General features: G+C 45.2%; 1 protein-coding gene and 1 long non-coding RNA gene across 2 annotated transcripts in view; one reads left to right on the forward strand and one right to left on the reverse strand.

Moving 5' to 3' along the window:
- Window positions 1-5,185: 5,185 nt before the first annotated feature.
- LOC115096279 (homeobox protein zampogna-like) lies at window positions 5,186-6,950 on the reverse strand. The gene is made up of 2 exons (XM_029610776.1): window positions 6,708-6,950; window positions 5,186-6,224 (listed from the first exon to the last, which is right to left on the reverse strand). Exons 1-2 carry the CDS (start codon window positions 6,910-6,912, stop codon window positions 5,761-5,763), a joined length of 669 nt encoding a protein of 222 aa, XP_029466636.1. The 5' UTR covers window positions 6,913-6,950; the 3' UTR covers window positions 5,186-5,760.
- Window positions 6,951-24,349: 17,399 nt separating this feature from the next.
- LOC115095846 overlaps window positions 24,350-26,267 on the forward strand; it is a 44,591-nt gene continuing 42,673 nt past the window's right edge. Inside the window, exons 1-2 of the long non-coding RNA XR_003857889.1 lie at window positions 24,350-24,507; window positions 24,868-24,991. This is a non-coding gene — a long non-coding RNA (uncharacterized LOC115095846). The remainder of the gene's footprint in view (window positions 24,508-24,867; window positions 24,992-26,267) is intronic.

Consider the following 26,267-nt stretch of genomic DNA (forward strand, 5'->3'; position numbering starts at 1 on the left):
TTCGGGACCTTTCCTCCGGGGGTTGTATATGCAGCCGCCCCCCTCCTGCCTTGTCCAGCTGGAAACAAGCCAGGGCCGTCCTTTGCCAACACTTTTGTTTCTTCCACTTAGTAGCCGCGTTACCAAAAAAAAAAAAAAAAAACAAACAACGCTCAAAGCGGATCGCGTTTTTATTTTAGCTCTTATGCTCTTTGGAAACTGCTGTGATTGCGTGAAACACCTTGGAGCTCTCTTTATCTGCCTGCATTTTTTTTTTTTTGTATTGCAGAAGCAACCAAAACAGGGTTCTGCAAATACATTATTTTATACCTTATATATACAGCCTAGTCATGAAAATAGTGTGCCTACCAACCGAGGAGACCTTACACCTCCCAGAATCCGTGAATAATTGTCTCCCCCCCCCCCCCCTAACCAAAGAAAAAATAGAAATCCTTACAGCCATGGGATTTCTCTGTGAAAGGCGGAACCCTCTTACGGCAGGAAATTCTCCTACAGGCTTTCCACAGGCTGCAGCCTAAGTGTGACCGTATTTCCACCATAACATTTCTAAAAGCTGGCAGAACCGTTTTGACCTGCTTTCTTTCCTTTTTGTTCTCTGCGATCCGGCCAGGTGGGTTTCTTTAACTGCGGCTTCGCCACAGTCCTTAGGGTTTCACAACGAAAGGAAAGGGGAGAGATAGAGAAACCAGCGCGCTGAACCTTGGAAAGAAACGTTTTATTGCTGAAATCGGTTCAAGGGAAAGGGTTTTGGGTTTTTTTTCCTGTCTCTCTGTGACTTCTTCCTAAACACAGATACAAATGATCACCCTCTGTTTCCAATTCACTGTATTTATATTATATATATGCACACACACAGGAAGTCGTCCCCCCCCCCCATTATTGAATAATTACACAATAAAGCAACCGGTATATGTTCAACCTTATTCTTTCCATTGGAGGAAAGAAAGATTCATTTTTCCAGCACGTTTTATTTATTTATTTATTTATTTTTAATTAAAAATGCCAAATTCGTGAAAAGGGAGAAGGACAGGAGGCTGGAGAAATGTACCAGTCCAGCCGGCGTTTGCTCAGACACTGGACTGGTCAGATTTTGTGCAAGCAGGACCTAGAAGGGACCAGCAATGTCAGGGCGACAATTCCTGGGGTGCACCTTTGACTCTTTCCCGGGCCTGGCTGGCCTGTGTGACCTCGGACACATTGCCATCTCCCTTCTTATCACCGTTGAATAAGTAGACTCACCTTTCACCCTCACGCCCCCATAAATAACTTTATATAAACCCCAGTTTGGGAGGCCAAAGGCCGCAGCTTTAATACAATCGAGTACCAGAGCCAAACGACATAATCATCATTTATAATCTGCAGAAAAACACCCTTAACGAACTGACTCTGGTAGGTCAACCACCACAGGGGCCAGCAAAACTGTCACTATCCCCAGGTCACTGGATCCCCACCCCCGGCCACAGCCAGCAAGGAGCCGGGCACCTGCAGGGCCGATCCCAGACCCTAGAGCACACAATACAACCCCAAGAAACGCCAAATCATGCAAAGTTGTGGCAAAAAAAAAAAAAGCACGAGGATGGAAAGAAACAAAAAAAAAAAGCAACCAAAAATATCAATAACAATTGAAAAAAATGAGAGAGTGAAAGGAGGGCGGGAGAAGTTCTATCGGCCTGGGAGTGCGGAGACGTCCAAGTATATGGAGGGGGGGAGGAGCCAGATTCAAAGGCGTCCATGTGTGCCTCGGCCATCCAGGATTGGTATTGATCCATTGTCCAGGCGAAGAAGAAAAAAAAAAAGGGGGGGGGGGGGGAAGGGGAATTGTACTCCCAGCTCACCCGGGGCCCATAATATATTTGGCAGCCCGGGGTGAACCTTAGCTGCCTTCCCTCTACCCGTGGGAGCTTTCATGCACTTCAGATGGTACCATCCAGGCAAATGAGACTAGGCGCAGGCTCTTAAAGTCTCACAGGATACAACACGGAATAAAAGGCATACAAATCATTAGAATTGTATTATTATTATTATTATCACCCATGTATTATATCTAACTTTCATGTTTACATCTCTTAAAGCCAATAGTTTCAAGGTAGCAAGTTACTCTCCCAGAGTTCTGCTAACCTACCTTTAAAAAAAAAAAAGCATTTAATCTATTTTATTATCCAAAGAAATGAGATCCTATATCCAGCTTTTTTTTTTTTATGAGTCTAGTGAGAACAAAATGTTTGCAGAGCCTCAAGGAAGCAGGTGAGAAAAGGGCAAAAGGAACTTAACCCCCAAAACCAAATATCTATTGAACTTGTCCAGTTATAAACGAAAAATACTATCTCTTGGGGATGGAAACTTGAGCTAAGGGGACGATGATCTCCTTCGTTTTAGAAATATGTACATAGTTGGAAATAAATCAGTTGGTGATGTTTTTCAGAAAATAAAATAGTTAACATTAAAACAAAGAATATGGAAAGAAATACATTTAAACACACACATGCACAAACAACACATGTTTGTCAGTTTCTACAAATGATTAGAATATTTACCTGCCCCCAGTGCAAGCAGAATCCCACTGCAAAAGTACTTTCCCGTTTTGGGTTAGTGAGTGACTTTCATCCTGCGCTAAACTAGCACGAGCGCCCTGTTAATCCACTTAAAGGTTAACAAATAGAAAGAAAAAAAATAAAGTGATATCTTTTTTTTATTGCACTAACTAACTTAATACATTTCTTGCGTGCTTTCGGGAGCTGCACTCCTGTTCGATAGGAAAAGTCCGAAGCAGAACACGGGGAGGCCAGGCTGCAGTTTGTTGCTGTTGAGGTGCCCTGAACTTTAAAGCAAACGGTTGCATCCTCCGAAAATCCGGAGTTGCGGTGGGTTTGCGCAATCTCCGCACTACAAAACCGGGAGAAGAGTAACGAAGCATTGCGATCCGGGCTCGTTTCAACGTTTCCTAGATCTCGAGTGGCTCCCGAACAGCAGAAGACGCTGGGAGCCTTTGTTTAAATGGCACTCGGGTTAAAATTCATTTCGTGCGTGTAGAATAAATCAATGTATGTTTGGGAAAATGTTTGCCAGTTACTGTCTTGCCGGCAGTGTACATTTGAAAAATAATGATTGTTACTATGATTTGAAAAGAACCCCAGTATTAGCTCTCTAGATATTAAAATGGTGTTGCTCGGGTGATAGTAAAGAACTGTCGTCAGAGAACGGAAAATTTATATAAATATAGATATAATTTTTTTTTATTTCGCTTTTCTAGTCTTGCTTTTACGTTTTCTTAGCTTTTAGGTTCCTAAACCATCCAGCCTCCGCTCACTCAGAGCACTTCTTAGATTCATTATATCTTACTAAGCAAACACTGACAAGTCGATTTGCCTTTGTCCACTTTTTAATGAATAGCTTGTCATTAATCCAATTACTTGTTTGCCCTTAAACCTGCATACTCAGTTTTTAATTAGAACTCTTAATTCAGCAAAAGAGGGAACGTAGCTGTTCTCAATAATTGGCTTCTCCCAAGTTCTTTGCATGCAGACAAAAGCCCTCGTTCTCAATAGAAAAAGCGATTTGTTTTAACCCTGTGCACGGGTTCTCACCCGCGTCTTTGCTCATTTTTTCGTTCTGACTTTTTGGGTCGCATTAAAAGTCTTTTATACACTTACAGAACGAACAAGCTGCCTCTTTTTGGAAGTACTGTAGTGTAGATATTTTCTTTTAAGAAAGAGAAATTTAAAAAGCATCCATTATACATGTAGTTACTCTGTATGTTAAAATGTTTTCCTGAAGTTTTTTTTTTTAAGATTACATATATAATTCAATTTCTGAATCAAAGCAAATGTCTGTGATTCTGTAATCACTATCTCCACATATATGCATTAATAATAAGCATTTTGAATGATGGCTTGATTTATATTTTTCTATTTGTTTTTATAATTATCTTAGTGTTAAGCTCCATGTCTTATCTCTTGCTAATGCTTCTAGATGTGCATTTATCTGCCTGCACTTCTCTGACCCATATTTACATATCTGTCTTATATGGCTGTAAACTTTATCTATCTAAAGCAGGCGGGAACAATGTTTTATTTACATGGTTTACTTACATTCAGTTAAACGGGTTATATTTAATACATGGGAATGAAAGAATACTTCTTCCGGTTTGATACTGAATATTTTAAGAGTAAATTCAGACCCGCTCATTGGGTCTCTCCAGGAATCCTTCCCGGGCAAAAACTGACTGGCGCAGGTAGAATCAATCCTAAGACACTGCTCGAAAACTTAACATTTATTAGTGACATTCGCGATGAAGGAAAGTTAGCTGTAGTTTGGGGACACTGATCTACTTCCCATTAAATGATTTGTGTGACCATCTATTGGTTCCTCTTTCTTTCGGTTCAGCAAGCCCTCGCTTCAAAATTTCTCAGGCTGTTATGAAGTATAAATTAGATCTACTTCCCTTTCTCTCAGGCAAAGATGGATTTAAACTGCTAACATGGAAGAAGAAACAAGAGCTAGAGCTTATACATTTTAATCATCCTGAAAAACTTGTGACTTGATTCAACTCTGGGTTTATCAGTTCTACAAAGTGAGATTCGAAGCAGAAATAAAAACCCGGGGCCCCCTGCTAACTTGCAGTCGGCGGTTATGAATCCTCCTCTTTCCCGGCCTTTTTGTCTCTCCTCCCCACCCAAGTTCGATCTTTTGGGGGGTTCCTGCCCCCTTGAGCTGGTGGCTTTCTGTCCCGCACGCCCCTTCCTCTGCAGTCTGGAGAGGAGAATTAGGAGGGTGAAGCATTATTAAAGCCTAGCACACGTCATCCGGGCCAAGTCCTTGCTTTTAAGTTTGGAGAGCGGTGGGCAGAAGAGGTCTCCCCCCCACCAAGGCCAGGGGGAAATCCCGCCAAGCTCCCGGGTCTCCCGCACTCCAGAATTAAAGCCGGGCCAGAATGAAACGAAACAGAGACAGCGGCTCAGGGCGAGCTTTAATGCGACCAAAGCTTGACACCAAAAGTCCACCTGTAGCCCGTCCCAGCAAACAAGCCAGGCTGCGTTTTCAATTCTTTCTGCTTTAGTGATTGCAGCTGAGTCATTTCATTTCTGTACTTACAGCAAAGAACTGCAAAAAAAAAAAAACCCCCATCCTTTTCTTTCGGATTATTTATTGGTTTAGGAAAACGAAACCAGTAGGCTAGGTGCTTTTTTCTTTTTTATTATAAAATGATAATTATTTTTCTAATATAGAAAAGTCAAGCATATTTACATACAATTTGAAAACAAATCCTTCCAGAAGAAAAAAACAAAACAAAAAAAACAACCCCAAAAAGGGGAAATGGGAAGTCTGCGCAGCATCGCACAAAGAAATCGGTCCTGGGTTCAAGCGGATTATTATGCCCGGGGGGTGAGAGGCGAAGAGGATCCGGTCCTCTTCTCTGGACGCCTGGCATGTGCTCTACCTTTTTTCTCGGGATGGCACGGCTCCTCCAGTCCTTAGTAGCCGGCCGGGCTGTCACGGAGGTGCCTGGAGGGTGCAGCTCCGTGCAGGGAAGGGAAGAGGAAGCGTTTGCAGAGGGTGGGGCCCGAGGCTCTTTCATTGCAGACGGATCTGTGGGATCGGGCTTGGTAGCTCTGCTGAGTTAATCCGTCTCTCTCTGTCCGTTTCTGGGGGGCGAAGGCTGTGCTGCTTCTCCTCACCCTCTCCTCCTGTTACAAGAAAGGGCTCAGCGGGCCAAGTCCGCGCGATCTGCGTGGGTGAGGGACCGCAGGGGTGGTGCCCGGCTCAGTGGGGCCCTCCGCTCAGAGAGGCTGCCGAGGGCCAGCCGGGCAGACAGTACAGGTAGGGGTAACAGTGATAGGCCTGGTAGAGGGAGAGCACGGGGGGGCCGAGCCCGTCCTCCGGGCGGTATTGTCTCTGGTCGTCTCTCACCAGCACCCTCACCGCCACTTTCTTGACGGGGGCCGGCGACGCCTTGCTTGCCAGCTGGGCCGCCAGCTGCTTCCGCTTGGTCTTGTACCGGCGGTTCTGGAACCAGATCTTGACCTGCGTCTCGGTGAGCTTCAGCGCCGCCGCCAGCTCGGCCCGCTCCGGGCCCGACAGGTAGCGCTGGAGGCCGAACCTGCGCTCCAGCTCGTAGACCTGGGCGTGGGAAAAGGCGGCGCGGGAGCGCTTCCGGCCCGGCTTCGGCGGCTCCCCGGGGCCCGCGCTCTCGGTGCGGTCTGCCGGGCCCGCCTCCGGGGGCTTCCCTGCAGAGGAGATGGAGACAAAGGGTTCAAGCATCTGCTGCTGCCACAGGCCCCCGCTTTTAGCACGTTAACCGCACATTAACCAGGTGAAAGGAAAAAAAAAAAAAAAAAAAGGAAGGAAATGACATTTCAGTTTGCTAGAAATCCCTGGAAGGAAATGCAACTTTCCTAGAAATCCCCGGACCAACAGACTCAATGAGCAGCACTTCTTCAGCCAGTGGGAGAGGACAGCGATGATCTGATTCCTCAGCCAGTGCTGAACCTCTACAATGAATGCGTCTGCCCTGGGTTTGAACACTGGGGTCCCCCCCCCCCTCCTTTTCGGGTGTTGAAAGCCCTGGATGAGAACTTGCTGCCTATCAGGGTCCGGTTATTATTGGGTTGGTGCTCAGTATCCCTGCCCCGGAGCCGGGACTTCCCTTAATACGGAAGGAAAGGGAGAGAGCGGGAGAGAGAGAGGAAGGAAAGACGGGAAGGTGGCACCTGCGTCCCGCTGTGCCCAGAGGGGCTCCGGACACCCCCTGCCTCCCTCTGCCGGCCCCCGGCACGGAGCGGCCTCGCCTTCCCCGGGGGGGATCCGCCGGCCCGGCTCCTCCTTGGGCAGGGCCCCGCTGCCGCCCTCGGCGGAGTCCCTGCTCAGGATGTCCTGGATGCTGAAGGACGAGACGCGGCCCCTGCTCTGCGACATGGTCGCGCATCCCCGGCCAGCGGCCGCTCTCCGTCCGAGCCGGGCGAGGAGCGGCGCCAGGGGTCCGCCGCGGGCGGGGGGAGGGGCGCGGAGCTGGGGGAGCTCCGGCCCTGGGGGGGGGGGAGGGGCCGCCTGCACCCGCCGCCCTCCCATTGGCCGGCCGGGGCTCGGGCTGAGCCTGATTGGTCGAGGCAGCCCGGGGCTCCGAGCTCGCTGGCGCGCGCCTTCGAGGTTTTCCTTCTGTGTAAAGTTACACGTTCAATGCCTCTCTCTCTCTCTCTCCCTCTCTCTCTCTCTCTCTCTCTCTTCCTCTCTCTCTCATCGCTTCTCGCTTCTCTCCCTCCCTCTCTCTCTCTTCCATCCCTCCTCCTTCCTCCGCTCCCTCCTCTCTCCCTCCCTCTCTCTCTCTCGCTCTCTCCCTCTCTCTCTCCCTACCCTCCCTCCCTCTCTCTCTCACTCTCCCACTCATCATCCCACTCCCTCTTCCTTCTCTCTACTCTCTCTCTCTCCCTCCCCTCTCTCTCCCTCCTCACTCCCTCCCTCTCTCTCTCCTCACTCTCTCTTCTTCTCTCTCTCTCTCTCTCCCTCCCTCCCTCCCTCCCTCTCTCTCTCTCTCGCTCCCTCCCTCTCTCTCTCTCTCCTTGCTGCCCTTCCCCTTTCTTCCCGGGCCGTTTGGTTCGGATGCCGGGGCTGCATCCTCTTCTTATCCAGGGAAAGCCTTTTTTCCGTGCTGCTTCACCACTCTAGTGTTGGATCTCCTCCCTTGGGTTCCGCTTAACCCTGCCGGTTGTGAGGCTTTCTTAGGGATGTTAGGAGCTGGACTTGGTAGGAAGTGCTCCCTCCCCCGGTACTGGAATCTCCCCCTCCCCTCCGTTGGGAAACCAAACCACCGCCTTTCTCGTCCCTGATTATCCCATCTGCGAGCTGCAAGAACCGGAGAAAGCCTCATGAGGTTCGCGTTTGAGTTCGCCTTCGGGCAGGACGAGGGAGAGCACCCGGGACCTGCAGGGTGGGGAGGGAACAGCGAGATGCCAAGGCAGGGAGGCAACCTGGAGAGGAAGGGAGGCTGGGGATCTCCACCCAGAGCTTGGAGGCCACTGCTGGCAGATGTTGTGTCCTCTTTTACCAGAATCGTAGCTTTCAGCTGTTTCAGTCATTTTACAACCAACAGAAACGTTCCGGGCAGTGGAGGACTGCATTCAGTTTTCTGCATCGAACACTTCAGATTTCTCTTTATTTGGTGAAACTCTGATTCACATAAGGGCTGATTTATTAAAAGACCGCATCGGCTTCGCTCTGGTGCAAACATTGCGCCGCTTTTGCCTCAGTGTTTTTCCCCGTTGAAAACAAGGGGCTTTTTTTTTTTTTACCTTGATAATTCCGATATCGGTTCTGCACTGGAACCAAGCTGGCCCAAAGTTTAAGAAATCGGCCCCACAGTCAAGGATCCGATTCTTCTGCCCAAAAAAAAAAAAAAAAGGCTTGCCTGGCCCAAAATTGCAAATTCCGGAACCCCAAATCGTTTCTTTCACTTCTATTTGACAGTATGCTGCGTTAGGTTTTTGCTCAGTTAGCTGCTTCGTTTGGTGTGAACACTGTGTCTATCCATCTTGCTTATTTCGCTCATTGTTTTGTTTTTTTTGGCTAACACGTTTTGCTGATTCAGACTTTATTTTTTGCTAGCACCAATTGTACATGGGTCGATGGAGCACTTCCTTCTGAAGTCCTCTGAAACCGGAGCCGAATGCACGCGTTTCTAGAAGGCAATGGGAGTTAAAAAAAAAAACCAAACCAAAACCAACCCCGTCCCGTGTGGTCAGACATCGGACACCACGTATTGCAGGCTCGGAGAATGGGGACACTCAGTGTGTGCGGGGGGCAGACTAATGCGGATCTGCTCCGGACAGAAGGAGCGGGAGGCAGCAGGGAAGATGGATGGAGAGAGGAGGGCGAAGTCTGCGCTGGGCTGCTCAGGAGCAGAGACTCCCACGGTGAGAGAGGGGAGAGGGGGATGTGTCTGCAGGAGCACCGCTCATGGGGTACCACCCTTCATTTACACCGGCGATGCATAGTCCCAGTCACAGGTCATCTAAAGTAAAAATCCTGACAAATGCTCCTCTTGCCAACAGCTAAAATAATGCCAGACGTTACTATTAATGATTTTCACCTTGCGCCACTTTCTCCTCCCAGAAAATAGCTTTCCATGCAGAATATTTCAAATCCACGCAAATATATTGCAAAGAGTGACTTGTCACTTTGCTGATTTTGAGTTTGTGTCTGATCATCCTCTCTACCGGAAGAGTTCAGGCTCAAGCAGATCCAGGGGGTACTCAAATCCCTCTTTCTTTTGAACCAATAGCCCCATAGATTCCCCACTGTGCACTACAAGCAGTATCTACAACCCAATAGCCTCCGAAGCAGGGTTTAGCATTAATTGACCCCAAGACTTTTTTTCCTTTGCAGCTTAATCATAGCAATTTGCTGATGTGTCCTGGGGTACACAACATCTAGAGCGGAAGAGAAATACTTCCCTGGAGTAGGGTGGTCAAGCAAAGATTCCCCCCCCCCCCCCCCCATGGAGCTCCACCTTGTTATTACATTTTCTAAAACTGAAACTTTCTTGTCTGGCACTCCACACGTGGCAAAAATGCTTAGTTTTCCCTGAATCCTTTACAACAGGAATAATACTTCCTTTTGTATGTTTTTCCCCCTTATATCCACTTATGACAACATTTATGCTGTAAAATAATCCTACTCATATTGGCAACTTTACTCCTACATTGGGAATCATACTGTAGTTTAAGTAATGAAAATCCAATGTTTAATGTCCTTATGGGGAATATCTATCTATCTGTCTGTCTGTCTGTCTGTCTATCTATCTATCTATCTATCATGTTTATATTCTGCAAACTCCAGTAGTATGTCCAATGCAGATTACAGTAAGACAGGTCAGGGTTGTTACTAGAAGGGCAGCTGCCCGAGATACAAAACCCTTGGGGTGGAAAACTGACAAATGCAAGTGTGGGATGGCAGACGATGGAATAGATAGGAAGAGTACTGCGCGCTGTCTCCTCACACCATCCAGGGTGGGGGGGTATCAGGAGGTGGGAGAGAGGAAAGAGATGGAAAGAGAACTTGGGTTCAGAGTGGATGGGGTGGAGAGAGAGAGAGAGGAGCGGGGAGCTGGGTGGCAGCAAGGATACCAGTATTCTTCAGTGCTCAGGTACTGACATGCCTACCTACAGCTCTTCATGCAGGATTCTCAACCTGCCCGGTCACTTATTTTTAATGTAAACTGAATCAGGGGGAAAAACCTCAAAACAATTTGTCCTTTGTCCTTAATTTTCTATTTAGGGAGGACATGTGGATATCAGCTTGATATTCTAAAGTGTGTGATCCCAAATATCACAATAGTTCAATAATGCGGTAACTTTCAAAGTGACGCACATGTGAGCGCGTTTTCCGGCATGCGCACATGGACTCGCTGATTTTATAACATGCATGTTTATGCGTGCATATGATAAAATCAGCTACCCGCGCATACATGTGCGCACGATTTTATATCGACGCACACATATGTGCGTGAATGCCATCTCAACTGGGTAACGGGGGGTGGGGTTTAGTAGATGTGTGCAGCGATGCCAATATCCATTTTCCCAGGCTGTTCCCAGTTTACCCAGTTAAAGTATATGACTTCCCTATGTAGCCTGCCTTTCTTTCCGCTACCTCCCCCAACCCTTAAAATCCGCTGACTAGGCTAGATTTTTTTTTTTTGTATTTTTCTACTTACACACCATCCACAGCTGAAGTAAAGAAAGCAGATAGGGACCCTGCTGCCTGCTTGTGCATGTCAGAGTTATGCACTGGTGTCACTGGGAAAATCAGTAACACCCATGCCCCACCCAGACCCTTTTTCGCAAAACATTTTTTATCCACGTACCAGGAGATAACGCGCATGGCTGCGTGCCTTTTAAATCCACGTGGCCCACGTGCATCCGAGTCATGCCTGTGTCTCCCGGTTTTGCCGCACGCGAGCCTTTAAAAATCTACCTCTAAATGTGACCATTATACTAGGCATCAACAAAAATGCTGTTCGCATGTTATATCTCTGCTTTATATATAATCATTGGTCATGGTGTGTTTGCTTTTTTTTTTTTAAGGAAAACTCTTTCTTTGCAAATAAAAATAAAATGTCTCCTAAAGTGAGTGATGGCAATCCAGTGTCTTCAAGAAATGTCAAAGGCAGGAGCTGCAGTGTTTGGGTCTTGAATGAGAGGTGTGTTAAGAATGTTCACATCGCTCTGTTCTGTTTGCAGGGATTCTTCCAGATCCTATTGAAATTCAAGGAGGGTGGCAGAATGGGGGACTAGGAACTGAATTATCGGCAAGGCTACTCCTACTGAACTACATACATTGCTGAGGCTACAGTTGATGGGTAGATGGTGGTTAGCAGGTAAACATATAAACTCCCTTGCAGTTTGCATGTCTCTGCAAATAGCTGAAAGCAGAATGTTGCCAGTACAGGAAGCCATGACGTCGGTGTAGGTTTCAGTGTTCCAGTTATGGTGATCATTATATTATTCAGTTGTTCTTCTAGCAGTTTTGTGTACATGCTGCCAGACTAGATCTTACTTACTGGATCTAGATCTTACTTACAGACTAGATCTTACTTACTGGATCGAGCCGCTACGGCTCGATCCAGTAAGGCCGCGGTAAAAACAGTGAGGTAGTGTCAGGCGCACCCTTCCTCCCCGCACGCACAGTTCTCTTCACTAACTCCCCGATACTCTCCTCTAATCGCATGCAAATGCATGCCGCGGCTGTGAAGCGTTAGGGAAGGGTTATGCCCGCGCAACCCATTTTACTGTATAGGCGCTGTAACAGCGCCTATACAGTAACCTGGGTGCGCTGGTACCTGTCATTTCAAATGACATTTGAAATGACAGGCACCAGGAAGTGTAAAAAAGTTTAAAAAGTGTAAAAAACAAAAAACCTGTGTGTTATATAAAAAAATAAAACAATTTTAAATACCTGTCGGAGGGCCGTGGGTCCAGGCGGCCGGTGGGCGACGGGTAGCCATCAGCGGCATCCGGTAGTCCCTTCTCCCTTCCTCCCTCCCTCCCCTGCCTGGATGAGCGCCAAAATCGCACGGGCGGGTCGGCAGCGGGGGGGGGGGGGCGGCAGCAGGATCCGGGAGCGGCGGGTAGGCAGCAGCGGGGTCCGGGGGGGCAGGGGCAGCGGCAGCGGGGGGGGGGGGGCAGCAGCGGGGGGGCGGCAGCAGGATCCGGGAGCGGCGGGTAGGCAGCAGCGGGGTCCGGGGGTGGCAGCGAGATCCGGGGAGCCAGCAGCGGCAGCATGTTCGATCGCGCAGGCAGGTAGGTGGCAAAGTAAAGATGGCCGCCTGCACGGGAAAATCGTGCAATTGGCCGCTGAAGACGTGACGTCACACCCCGTGACGCCAAACGTCGTGACGTCACGTCTTCAGCGGCCAATTGCACGATTTTCCTGTGCAGGCGGCCATCTTTACTTTGCCACCTACCTGCCTGCGCAATCGAACATGCTGCCGCTGCTGGCTCCCCGGATCTCGCTGCCACCCCCGGACCCCGCTGCTGCCTACCCGCCGCTCCCAGATCCTGCTGCCGCCCCCCCGCTGCCGCCCCCCCCCCCCGCTGCCGCTGCCCCTGCCCCCCCGGACCCCGCTGCTGCCTACCCGCCGCTCCCGGATCCTGCTGCCGACCCGCCCGTGCGATTTTGGCGCTCATCCAGGCAGGGGAGGGAGGGAGGAAGGGAGAAGGGACTACCGGATGCCGCTGATGGCTGCCCGCCGCCCACCGGCCGCCTGGACCCACGGCCCTCCGACAGGTATTTAAAATTGTTTTATTTTTTTATATAACACACAGGTTTTTTGTTTTTTACACTTTTTACACTTACCATAGCAGGCCCGAGCCTTGCTACTTTTTCGTTTGTTTTTTTTTGCCCTGGTCCCGTCCGGTCTCCTGCAGCCCCGTCCGGTCCGGACGGGGCTGCAGGAGACCGGACAGGACCAGGGCGGGTAAGCAATGTTTTTACCCTACACTACACTACACTAACTCCTACTAGGGGGAGGCGGTAAACTAGCAGGTTAAGGCCGCGGCAGAACAGCGGGTTACGGAGGAGATAATATCAGCGCCCGTTACAGTATCGCAGGGGAATAGCTAATTCCTTCATTATACAGCTTTTTCGTTCATTTACATGCCGGGTGCGGAAAGGGTTATGCGTCTGTTTTCAGAAGCGATACGGACGCGTGAAACTGGAGACTGTATCGCCGAACTGCCTTGCGCGCCCGAATTGTGCGCTACGAGCACGTTACAGACGGGCAATCCTCGAGCGGACGATACTGGATCGAGCTGTAGGTTGGAGCACAATACTTCACCCTCCACTAAACCAGTGGAAATAAGCATACATGACATCCAACAGCATATAGTGTCACAGGAGAAGTTTTACTTGCTAAGTGCTCACTCAGGTCAATCTTTTGAGAGTGATACTACTTGGAAAATGATACATAAAAAAGCTGGTGATCCTTCAAATGATGATATAGGTGAATAGAAACACAGCGAGAAATTGTTTACACTCTTTTCTCTGGCTAATGAAAAACTGCATTTTTCCTTGAACCCAAAGTGCAAGAAAGTCCTACCCTCCCTTCATCAATTGAGCCTTATTCAATGAAGATTTTTTTTTTCCCTGTAGAAATAAGATTGAATGCAGCACTAATCCCTGTACTTAATTAGTACAGGGATTAGTGCTGCATTCAATAGAAATTTCTAAATGATATTCCTATAAAAGAAGGTAGGACAAACATTTATTTATTTATTTACAAACTTATATGCTGCATAATCAGCTAAGGGTATAAAAAAAGGTTTACAAGAATGCATGCATAAAATTAACAAACACAAAGGTAGCAACAAATTAGGGCCAAGGAAGCAAAATGAATTTTCTTGTTGTATAGCTGGATTTTGATGAGTCAAATTAAAAGAAAGTAGTGTGATTGATTGGATTGTTAATTGGCAAATAGAATGATAGGAATGATCCAAAAAGGAACGGAGAATATCATATCACCTCTGTATTGATCCATGGTGTGACTGTATACAGTTCTTTGGCCCCATTTCCAAAGTCATCGCAGAACTAGAAAAGGTGCAAAGGAGGGAAACAAAAAATGATAAAGGTGATGGAATGGCTCCCCAGGGCTGACTTTAGGAGGGTGCAGGGCCCAGGCTGAATCAATACACAGGGCCCTGGAATACTAATTGATAGTGTTGGAAAGGAGGCCAGCTACCATGGCAGAGCAGGGTCCCCCAGAGTGTGGGATCCAGGGCGATTGCCCCTGTTTGCTCTCACCTAAGGTCAGCCCTGACTTTGATGAGAGGCTGCACAGGCTAGGGCTCTTTAGCTTGGAAAAGAGATGGTTGAGAGGGGACAAATCATGGGTGGGGTAGAACGGAGAAATAAAAGAATGGTTATTTATGATTTCAAATAATACTAAAACAAGGGGAAACTCCATTAAACCAACAACCAGCAGATTCAAAACAAATTATAGAAAGTACTTTTTCATGCAACACAAAATCAAGGCAATTAGCATAGCGGGGTTTACCAGAGGTTTGGGCAAGTTTCTGGAGGAAAAGTCCATAAAACATTAATATATATTGATATCCCTGGGAGTGAGCAACAAGAAATAGATCTACGTTTGGGATCTGCCAGGTACATGTGACCTGGACTGGTCACAATCATAGACAGGATGCTGGGCTCGATGTACCTTGGTCTGCCCCAGCATGGTTTTTATGTTCTTATGGTTGATCAAATGCTAAACATTTCATATTTTACAATGTTATTCAAGAAATGTTTAGCATTGCAGAAACAAGACTGGTGCAAGGGTGTTAGGCACTCTAGGCTTGTGCCTTTCCTCCAGGAATTTCCCCACACACAATTACAAATTATACATTTACAATAAAAGATTTTACATGAAAAAGACTGCTGTGGTGCCAACCAGAAAACCTGCATAAAAGACACTCAGAACCCATATGGTATTAGGTCTATTGTAATACATGTTGGGTAGGGGAGAGAGCCATGAGTAAACTGAATTACAATTACAATATAGTAAATCTCCCATACCAAAATAGCACTAACTTCCAGTACTCAAATAGTAACAACCATACCAATAAAAAGGCAACACAGCAAATATTGCACAGGACCTACCACACCCATATACCTCCTATTAGGAAAATAGAACAAGCCAGAATACCTCACCTCAGTCACACATGCAGAACACAGACAGATCCTCACTAAATATGGATAAAGAGGCAAATAGAAACATGAAGACAAAAACTGAACTAGAAACTGCAACAAGCCAGATTCTGTATGCTTTAAAACACCACTGATATATCACCATTCAGAAAACAACTACATCAATAAATATAAAATAATCATAATAGTAAAACTATACCAATAAAAGTAATAAATATTTCAAAACTGTTGACAAATAGAATAACATCCAATAATTAAAAACTCATATACAATTTTTAAAACATTTCCCAAGCACTAATAAAATTAAAAAACAAAAAACAGCAGACATATCAAGTAGTACCTAATAATTAAAACTAATAAGGATGAAAAAAAATATCCCCCATTCTTTATATCTTGGAACTTTTGATTTCCAGTCGCCCAATGATTGTTGTCAATTATTGATTGGGGGAGGAGTGCACAGAAACTTTCTTTCATATATGGAGGCTAAAGTGGTAGACCTGGAGGAGTTGTGGCAGACAGAAAGATATCTAGAGGAAAGCTTTGGGAATGTAGTAGCGCAGTCCCCACCTCCAGTCTGAATGTGGCATGGATGCTGTTTAAAAATACCATCTTGGAAGCCCCAACTAGCTGCATTCCATGCTTTAGTAAAGATAGAAAGAAGACCGAATGACTACCAACATGGTTAAATGGTGATATGAGAAAGCCAAAAGGATATCTTTCAACAACTGAAAAGTGGATCCATATGAAAAAAAATAGAAGAGAGCATGAGCACTGGCAAATTAGATGTAAAACATTAATAAGGCAGTCCAAAAAAAGAAAAATTTGAAACAAAGCTTGCCAGAGAAGCAAAAACCTCAAATAAAATATTTTTCAAAGATATTCAATGCAAGAAACCTGTGAAGGAATTGATTGGACTGCTAGATGACCAAGGGGTGCTCAGGGAAGACAGGGACATAGTAGAAAAACTAAATCAATTCTTTGTTTTAATCTTTACTATGCTGGAAACATTCATTGAGAGTGATGAATCATAGGAAGTGAAGAGTAAAGTGGGGAGATGAAATCGAGCAAACTGACAAAATGAAGAGTAGCACATCACTGGTGCTGGATGGCATACACTCCAGAGTTCTGAAAGAAATGAAAAAATGAAATTGCAGACTTATTGCTATTCATTTCTAACTTCTCATTCAAACTGGCTACAGTACCTGAGATTTGGAGAGTGGCCAATGTAATACCTTTATTTAAAAAGGGCTCCTTCCAAGAGTGAGCTTTACGTTGGTGCTTGGCAAAATAGTGGAGACTATTCTGAAGAACAAAATTCCCAGCCATCTGGATAGATACAGAGTAATGGAGAAGAGCAAACATGGATTTAGCAAAGGGAAGTGTTGCCTTATAAATCTGTCAGATCTTTTGAAGGGGCTAATACCATATGTGGACAAGGGTGAGTTGGTTGATATGGTGTATCTCAATTTTCAAAAGGAGTTTGACAAAGTCTCTCATGAAAGAAATTAAAGTCATGGGATAGGAGAGAGCATGGTAATTTCTCTCAATAGAGAAAGGTAAATAGTGGAGTGCTCCAGGGATATGTACTGGGTCTGGGACCAGTGCTTTATTATATATTTAATTAATTGTTGTACCTTGTATGTGGATATGTTCTATATTATTTAAATTTTATGTATGTGAGATGTAATCCGCATTGATTTCTAAGGAAATGTGGACTAGAAGTAACACAAATAAATATATAAATAAATATTTATAAATGAACCTGAAAAGGGAATGATGAGTTAGGTGACCAAATTTACAGATGGCACAAAATTATTCAAAGTAGTTAAATCACAAGTCGATTGTGAACATAAGAACATGCCATACTGGGTCAGACCAAGGGTCCTTCAAGCCCAAGTATCCTGTTTCCAACAAGTCACAAGTACCTGGCAAGTACTTGTAAGAGGACCTTGCAAGACTGGGTGATTGGGGCGTATAAATGGCAAATGAAAGTTTCTGTGGACCAGTGCAAAGGGAAGAATAATCCAAATTATTAGTACACAGTGCTGGGTTCCATGCATGACCAGCCAGAAAAAGGAACTTGAAGCCATTGTAGACCTTGAAATCCTCAGTTAAAAAAGCAAGTAGAATGTTAGATGCCCCAGGAAAGGAAAATAAAACAGAGAATATCATAATACTTCTGTATTGATCCATGGGGTAGCTGCACTTTGAGTACTGTGTGCAGTTCTAGTCAACTCCATCTCAAGAAAGACATAATAGAAGTTGAAAAGATACAGAGAAGGGTAACCAAAATGATAAAGGGAGTAGAACAGTTCCCTTAAAAGGAAAGGCTAAACAGATTAGGACTCTTCGGCCTGGCAAAGAGACAGCTGAGGGAAGATATTATAGAGGTCTATAAAATTTTGCATGGGATGGAAAGGTTAAATAATAGTACTAGGACTAGGGGAAAATCTATGAAGCTAATAGGTAGCACATTTAAAACAAATTGTAAAAAATAGTTGTTCACTCAGCATACAATTAAACTGTAGAATTTGTTGCAATAGGATGTGGTGAAAACCGTTAGCATAGCTGGGTTTACAAAAAGAGTCTAGCAAGTTCCTGGAGAAAAAGGCCATAAACTACTTTTAGCTATGTAGATGAAAAAAGCTACTGCTTATTCCTGGTTATGAGCAAGAACAATGGAGCCTATTCCTTGGGATTATACTGGGTACTTGTGACCTGGATTGAGCACTGTCAAAAACAGGATGCTTGGTTTGATGGCCCATAGATCTCACCCAGAATGGCATTTCCTTATGTAGCACTGGCTTTGGATCATCTTATTTTAATATTTATTTATTTAGATTTATATTCCGCTTTTTGCATTTTTTTTTTCAGCGCTTCAAAGTGGATTACATTCAGGTACTGTAGGTATTTCCCTATCCCCACAGGGCTTACAATCTAAGGCCTGGATTCATCATTCCTTGCAGAATGATGAATCCTGCGAAAATGGGGGTGCAGGCCTGCGAAAGCCTGCAGTCTTTGCAACACAGCAGTGCGCCGGCTGCCAGCTTTCACACCTAATAGCACCACCATGAAAGGTGGTGCTATTCGGCGCACTACTGCTGACGATAATGTTAGTAACATTATCACAGGCAGTGAAGACACTGACCCTCCCCTCATTTGCATAATATTGCATGCAAAAAGGCCCTTTTCGCATGCGATAGAGGTTTATCGCACACAATACAGCCGTATCACGTGCGATAAGCCTTTGATAAATGACCCCCTAGGTTTGTACCTGAGACAATGGAGGGTAATGTGACTTGCCCAAGGACACAAGGAGCAACAGCAGGACTGAAGCCCTGGTCTCTTAGTTCATAGCCCACTGCTCTAACCACTAGGCTACTCTTCCACTCAAATCCATCAATTGAATGAGTTTTGCCTTATTAATTTAACACAGTATGATAAATTCCCCCAGTGCTCAGTTTTCCTTCCTGGTGTGATAGCGCCGAAGTGGGTGGAGTTGGCATTTAAAAAATATTCCTGTACATTTTTGCATCTCATGAGGATGATTATGATTGGTCTATTTGCTTACTGCGCTTATATCAATAATAAATGTACTTGATTCGTTCTGTAAGAATACCAGATTTTTTTTATGGCAGCAAACAGAATCTTTTTGAAGGATCATCTTTATTCACTTTGATTCTCTTCAGTTATTCTGCAGAATTCCAGAAGCACAGAATGCTAAAGGTCGTGGAGTTGGCCTTCTCTTCCTTTTTAAGATAGAGGTTGCAATGGTAGCACTTCCAGGTTCTGATCTAGAATATATTGGCACATTTTAGTTGAAGAAATGATACAGACATGGTTATGTTTATTGATGGTAGCAGAGGGTTTGGAGAGTGGCCAATGTAATGCCTTAGGACCTGATGCTAAAAAAGTGACTCTTTATTAAGTGCAAGAGAGGAAGGAAACAGTGTAACTCCAGCCAGCCCCTGTGGTGTTCTATTTCTGGACTATAGGGGCTGAGAGGTGTGTTTTTTTGCTAGGCTAGACGTTTGCTGCTTAAACCTCAGTTTTATTTCTACAGTGCCAGAGAATTTTTCCCAGCTTGCAAGCTGGAAAAGTTTGCATAGGGAAAAAAAATGTGTTGGTGGAAATGTAGAATTGTTTCAAATGCTTTCTGACGGAGCCACATAATTCAAGACCTATGAACAATATGCATCTATTTATTTAAATTTAGGTCATGACTTCTCATTGGTAGCTCAAGGCAAGTTACATTCAGGTACTGTAGGTATTTACCTATCCTCTGAAGGCTCATATCTAAGAGACTGGTTTACTATGGCTTTTCTGTGTCTATGGAAAAATGCTTGATAAATGAGGCTCTCAGTTTGTACCTGAAGCAATGGAGGGTAAAATGTCAAGGAGCAAGGGCAGTGGAATACCTTTTTGATTGTGTGTGTGTGTGTGTGGGAGGGGGGTGCTGTCAACAAAGCTCCACCCCTCCCCACCCACTGTCTTCCTATTCCCTTCCACCCCACTGGACTCCCTTTCTCCCTCACCTCTTTTTCTCTTTCCTTACCCCAACCTTCTCTCTCTCTCTCTTTGCAGCCTCCTCTCTATTCCTTTCCTCTCCCTCTCCATGTTCCTCCTTCCCACCACCCACGCTGAGCAGCAGCAGGAGAAGGAATGCGCTGGTGCCTCAATCTGTGTCCTCCTCTGCTGCTTGGCCTGTCTGATGCTTTGACTGGTGAGACTGCACAGAGTTCTGTGCAGTTCAAAGCAGCTATCGGGCCCAGAGCTGCAGACAAAATGCTGCTCTCTTCCTTCTGCCACCAAACCGCTGCTGCCCACCCGTCCGCTTGGCCCTGGATCTCGCACAATGATTATGCAGAAAGGGCCCGATTTTGGTCAGGCCCTGGCCCCTGTGGCCCACCCCATTCTGACACTTTATGGCAAGGAGTGTCAGTAGGATTTTAACCCTGGCTTGTATCCTGCAGCTTTAACCACTAGGTTACCCCTACAATACTGGATATAACTTTTTATAACTATATTTACAGCTAAAGCAAAATAATTAAGATACCCTCTACAACAGAAATGGGCAATTCCAGTCCTTGAGGGGCACCAACAGGTCAGGTTTTCAGGATATTCCGAATGAATATGCATGAGATAGATTTGCATACAATGGAGGCAGCATGCATGCAAATCTAGCTCATGCATATTCATTAGAGATAGCCTGAAAACCTGACCTGTTGGTAATTGCTCTACAGCAGACTCAGGGAACAAACCAGGGGCCTTCCACGTGATAGCATGCAGAACTGCCACCAAGCCGGCCCAGAGTTTGCTCTCTTTAAAATAATTTAAATAAAACCTGGAACAAAAAGTATATTTTAATTGAAATGGATTTAAAATGGTGCAATTTTACATCACTTTTCAAAAAATAAAATGTGACTGCATGGTTTTCTTTTGCATGCCCGACGAAATAAAAGAGAAAGCTGAAAGTGGGGTGATAGGTTGTCCCAGTGCTTCCCCCAGCTCCTGGGCCTGGCCCATGTCCTGCTGCTTTTCTGTAGCAGGAGGGAGGGGAATCACCACTTCAACACATGGCTTTCCTCTCTCATTGCTCACTAGACCAGTATGAACTGAAAAGGGCTTTGAAGATGCAAGTAAGAGAACTTGGAGAAACCATCTGAGAATTCTGGGGCTTCTAGAGGAAATGGGAAATGATAAGTCAGTGACATTTATGGAGATATTTCTGTGAAAGTTATTGGAAATTCAGCATATGAAGGACTTTGAGACTGAAAGAGTGAATACAGTGCCAGCAGCAAAAAATACCCAGAATCAGTGGTGATTTATATAGAAACACAGAAACATGACAGCAGAAAAAGACCCTACAGCCTATCCAGTCTGCCCATCCACAAAATCTACTCATTTCTACAATCACTACCACTCCTTCAGAGATCCTCTGGGCTTATCCTGTGCTTTCTTCAATTCAGATACTGTCCTTGCCCTCCTCACCTCCACAGGAAGGATGTTCCATGCATCCACCACCTTCTCCGTAAATAAATATTTCCTTAGGTTTCTCCTGAGTCAGCCCCCTTTCATCATCATTCTAGATCCTCTATCTCCATGAAGTTAGCAAATAGCTCATTTAAAACAAATCAAGAAAACTGTTTTTCACTCAGCATATTGTTAAGCTCTGTAATTCATTGCCAGAGGATTTGGTTACAGCAGTTAGTGTAACTGGGTTTAAAAAAGGTTTGGAGAAGTTCCTAGAGGGCAAATCCATAAACTGCTATGACAGTAATTAACAATCAATAGTAGCTTGTGATCTATCTAATGTTTGGGTACTTGTGACTTCGATTGGCCACTGTTGGAAACAGGATACTGGGCTTGATGGACCCTTGGTCTGATCCAGTATGGTATATCTTATGTTCTTATATATGTTCTTATGAATTTTCATTTCAAACTATTAGCTGGAAATTGATTTCTACCTGCAATAAGAAACTGATAGATATTTTACAACCGTATCCTTGACCTTAAAACTCGTTCTTAACAATCTGCAAAATAGTTCCTATTCCTATAGTTACAAACTTGGAGCACTATAGTACGTTTGACATACAAATATGAAGTTGTTGCAGCCAAAACTATAATAGAAAATTTCAGGAGATCTGGAAATCTATGACTCATTATATATTCCAGACACTGTAATTCCAACCTCCAGGGCCAGCTTTTGGGTTGTATGAGCAGGACAGTCACCTGGGGTGCCCTGCAACAAGGAAGACCGGCCCAGGATCACCAGCAGCACCATTCCCTGTGCTGAATGCATGCATGGTCAAGTAGGAATCCTTAAGAGGCCGTGTATGTTGCACCTCAGACCATGCAGACAACAGACCAAGACCCAGACTTAGCTGCAGTGAGAGACTGGGAGGAGCAATGGGGATCCTATGCGACTGCTGCCACTGTTCCTTCCCATCTGTGCTGATCCTGGGAGCATGTTCAAAACTCACACTATCCATTTTCTGTTTGCTGATCTTGTGCGTTGCAAGATTGAAGGCCAAGGCAGGAAACAGAGGCTGAGGATGGGGGAAAGGGTTGCAGACAGAAAGATCATTTTCTAAGTGCAGGCAAGTTCCTCTGAGGCAGAGAGTTAAGTGTTCTATGCTGTTGCAACGCTGATCAGCTTCAAATTGACCAGTCAGATATACCCACTCTTCACCTATAAGTTAAGTGCGATTTTGGAAGATGATATAAAATAGACTTTTGAATATTTTTAAATGCAAAAGAAAAAAATGACAAAACCAAGAGATCTCTGATGATAGTGTTTTCCTACAGCATACAAGCTGTTCAGGTGTGAGAGTCTGAAGTCTCTTACTAAATAAATAATATATATTTGGTTGCAGTGGTGATCCTTAATAAGTGGTCTTTCTTTAATTATTGGAAAGGTTACGAGACATGAGAGGATACTGAGGATGGGGAGATTTAAGAGACAAGGGAGTGGATGCTGGGGATGGGAGGGTTAAGAAGCAGGAAAGATGATGCTGGGGATGGGGTTTAAGGGACAGGAGAGAAGATGCTAGAAATGGGAGTAAAGACGCAGAGGAGAAGATGCTGGGGAAGGGGATAAGAGGCAAGGGAGAGACTGCAGGCAGGTAGATGCTGAGGGGAAAGGGACCCCCACTTCCACGCCTGCCACTCACTTATAGAAAACGTTTGTGTGCATCCCTGCTCCTGATAATCCACACCAAGGACCAGGGGGTGGAGATCATTTGGGGGCACTATCAATGATTTTTGCCCAGGGGCCCATTTGTCCCAGAGCTTGCCCTGGTTGTATCATTGATTAGACTATATTGTAGAATCCTCCCAGAAGCATTAATGTTAAATTCACGAAGGGAAATTGGGCATACACATTCTTTTGAATTCAATTAAAACATATGAACACAAAAAATAAAAGAATTGTAATAAGGTCTTTAGTACATTTATTTTAGAAACATGTTTGTATGTATATATATATATATATATCTCTGTCAATTTCTAAATCACCTTCTCTACATATAACTCTTGTGTGCCTAGATTATTTTTTTTAGACACCTTGGGGGTCAATATTCAGTGGCACTTAGCAGATAAATGCCAACTTTTCAATATCTTTCTCACTTATCCTGCTAAAGTTTAGCCGGATATTTAATTATATAGCTAAAATTTAGGAGGATTATGTAGGGGTGTTCCAGGAGCATTCTGAGGCAAAGTTAAGTTAGTCAGATATTCAGAGTTAGTTGGATAACTTATCCAGCTAACTCTAGTCATGCCACAGAACAGTCTTAAATATATCTTTAAGATAGCAGTCTATATTCAGCATTGTGTCTGCACCACTGAATATCATTCCAAAGTTATCCAGATAAGTTTATCCAGCTAACGGCCTGATACATCAAAGTATTTTCCCATAGACACAGAATGGGAGAAAAGCCTTAGGGGTAGATTTTAAAAGAAGCGCGCGCAGCCTACATGTGCCTGCGCTACCTGGCGCGCACATGTACGCCCGATTTTATAACATGCACGTGCAGGCGCGGGCATGTTATAAAATCGGGGGTTGGCACGCGCAAGGGGGTGCACAATTATGCACCTTGCGTGCGCCGAGCCGCGCTGCCTTCCCCGTTCCCTCCCAGACCACTCCGAAATCGGAGCGGCCTGGAAGGGAACTTCCCTTCCCCCTAACCTGACCTTCCTACCCCTTCCCCTAACCTTTCCCCCCCCCCCCCCAGCCCTTCTCTAACCCCCCCCTGTCCTTTGTCTTACCTTTTGCGCGCGCCAGGAGGCTGCTGGCACACGATCCTCCGACACAGCGGCAATGGGCGCTCTGTCAGAGGCCTCTGGCCCCGCCCCCAGACCGCCCCTTTTGTAAAGCCCTGGGACTTACGCACGTCCCGGGGCTTTATGCACGTCGCCAGGCCTTTTTAAAATAGGCCCGGCGTGCGTAACCCTTTTAAAATCCGGCCCTTAGTGAATCTGGCAGTAACTTTGCAATCCGGGCAGTGATTGAATACTACCCCCTTTTGGCCTTATTCAATAATTGTTTTTTTCCGCAAAGCGGGTAAAACTAGTCTCTTTTGAAAAAGGCCCTTTATATGTCACTTTCCCTTCCTCCAACTCTTTTTTTTAACATTTTTTTTTTCTGTGTACAGCTGTATTCCTGATTTACGCGTCTGAATGGTGTCCTGAGCAGAAGCAGCACAGCAGCACCCAATTTTTAAGGTCATCGAGTTGAGGTCAACTCCGCGTGATCACATGGACTAGCTCTCGTCCAGACAACGTGTCACCAGCTGCTTCCGGAAGTTGCTACAGAAATATGTTAGTGGCTTCCTTGATCCCGTCCATCCACCCTGATTTCATTCCTCCTCTTTCGGCTTTGTGCATGATCATTTTCTCTAGTCCACTGCAAAGAACGTAAATTTCTTCTTCAGTAACCGGACCACAAGGGAATAAGTAGGCGCTATTCGGCCCAGGACTGAATTTCTTTTCCTTACTTCCTCATTTCTCTTTCTCTAGGGCTTCCCTGGTGCCCAGCTTTCACAGCTGTACATTGCTGCTGGGGTAACCAATTGTTTACTCTGCTTATGCGAACTGTCACAGTAATCTATTTATCTTTCATTTCCTGGCTAAAGTCTAGCATTGCCGTTCTTCCTAACATTGACCTTCTCATTTCTGCAGTGCATCGCCTGCCTTGAACTTAGATTTCATAATGATGAGGACAGAGTGAGCGGGTGGAGCTGTCAAACAACCTAAGTAGCATCGGTGTCTTCTAAGAAACGAAATAAAAATCAGGATGGTAAAGGTAATTCTTAATAGTTTCGTTTGTTTTAACTACCGTCGGAGTTATTTCTTCTTTGCTGCTGGTCCTGCTTTAATGCTGCACTTCATCAGCTTCCTGAGCCTAATTGCAGGATGTTATCTGGATTAGACAAATGTAAAGATTTATATATGTATTGTCTCTGTGTTGTCTTACCGAACAAATCATAGCGTCTAAATGTGCATCTTTTTATAAAGGAGCAATGCCGCAAGAAAAAAAAATTGTAGTAGCTCCTACAAATTTATAGGAATAGAAATTCCACCAAAATAAGACTAATGCAGCGGAAATTAAGACATCGAAACATTTACAGCTATTAATAATAATAATAATAATAATAATAAAGTTAATGTATTGTACGCTGCCGCGTTGGCCTAATGATACCATTTTATTTATAGGAAATCTGTAGAAAAAAATACGTTTATATATCCGATTCTGAGATCTTAACTGGGCAGAGCGCCCCAATATAATACAACATTGGGGGCACAAAATCTTCCTTGTCTAGGAGCTGTCATTCTGCTTTGGAGAGCTGTCTGACCGTATACGGATGCGAGTGAAGCCGTGCCCCTTGACAACCTAATAATAATAATTAAAAAACAAAACAAAAAACCCAACAAAAAAAGGGCTTTAAACTGCTCAGCTGGGTGCCAGAGGCCGGCCGGTGTGTGGAGCCCTGCGCGGCAGAGAGACCAAAGGCAGCTTCGTCTTTCCTTTCCCTCCCCCATGTATGTGTGGGTGGGGGAGGAGAAGGGGAAAAGCTTCTGCCTCTGGATCTCTGAAGCCTGGGTGGTCCCCTCGCTGAATGTGTTACCGCCGTACACCTCATTTACCACCAGTTTATTTGTTCTAATAACCTCCTCCCAGTCGAGGTTAATAGGAGGATTGTTCAGAGAGAGAGAGAGAGAGAAACGGGCGCATGGATGTGGAGAAAGTCTTCTTCTTTCCCCGGTGCAGGCCGGAAAGAGATTACCAGGACCCCTCTGCCTGGACCCGACGCTCACAGGGGGTTGGGCAGAAACCCCCAAGACAAGCCTTAGGAACCGAGAAATTATTTTTCTTTTCTGGTTAGGTCACACTGTAGGTCATAGCGAAATAAGAAAAGAAAGCATTTGCCTCATGCGGCCCTCAGCTGGGATTCGAAAGTATATTTGAATTTCTTCCAGGTCAACAAAGGAAGAGTGTTGAATGAAATGGAGAAGCCATGCGAAATGTAAAGGAATTCATGTTAGGAAAGGAAAAAAAAAAAAAGCACACCAAGTTTCTC

The sequence above is a fragment of the Rhinatrema bivittatum genome, chromosome 7, assembly GCF_901001135.1.
Source record: "Rhinatrema bivittatum chromosome 7, aRhiBiv1.1, whole genome shotgun sequence".
NCBI classification, from domain to species: Eukaryota; Metazoa; Chordata; class Amphibia; order Gymnophiona; family Rhinatrematidae; genus Rhinatrema; species Rhinatrema bivittatum.

What these genes read in the sequence shown, in the direction of transcription:
- LOC115096279 (XM_029610776.1), bottom strand. Translation starts at nt 6,912, where the DNA reads ATGTCGCAGAGCAGGGGCCGCGTCTCGTCCTTCAGCATCCAGGACATC. An exon ending in CTGGGCACAGCGGGACGCAG is followed by an intron (nt 6,225 to 6,707) that starts GTGCCACCTTCC and finishes TCTCCTCTGCAG; the next exon opens with GGAAGCCCCCGGAGGCGGGC.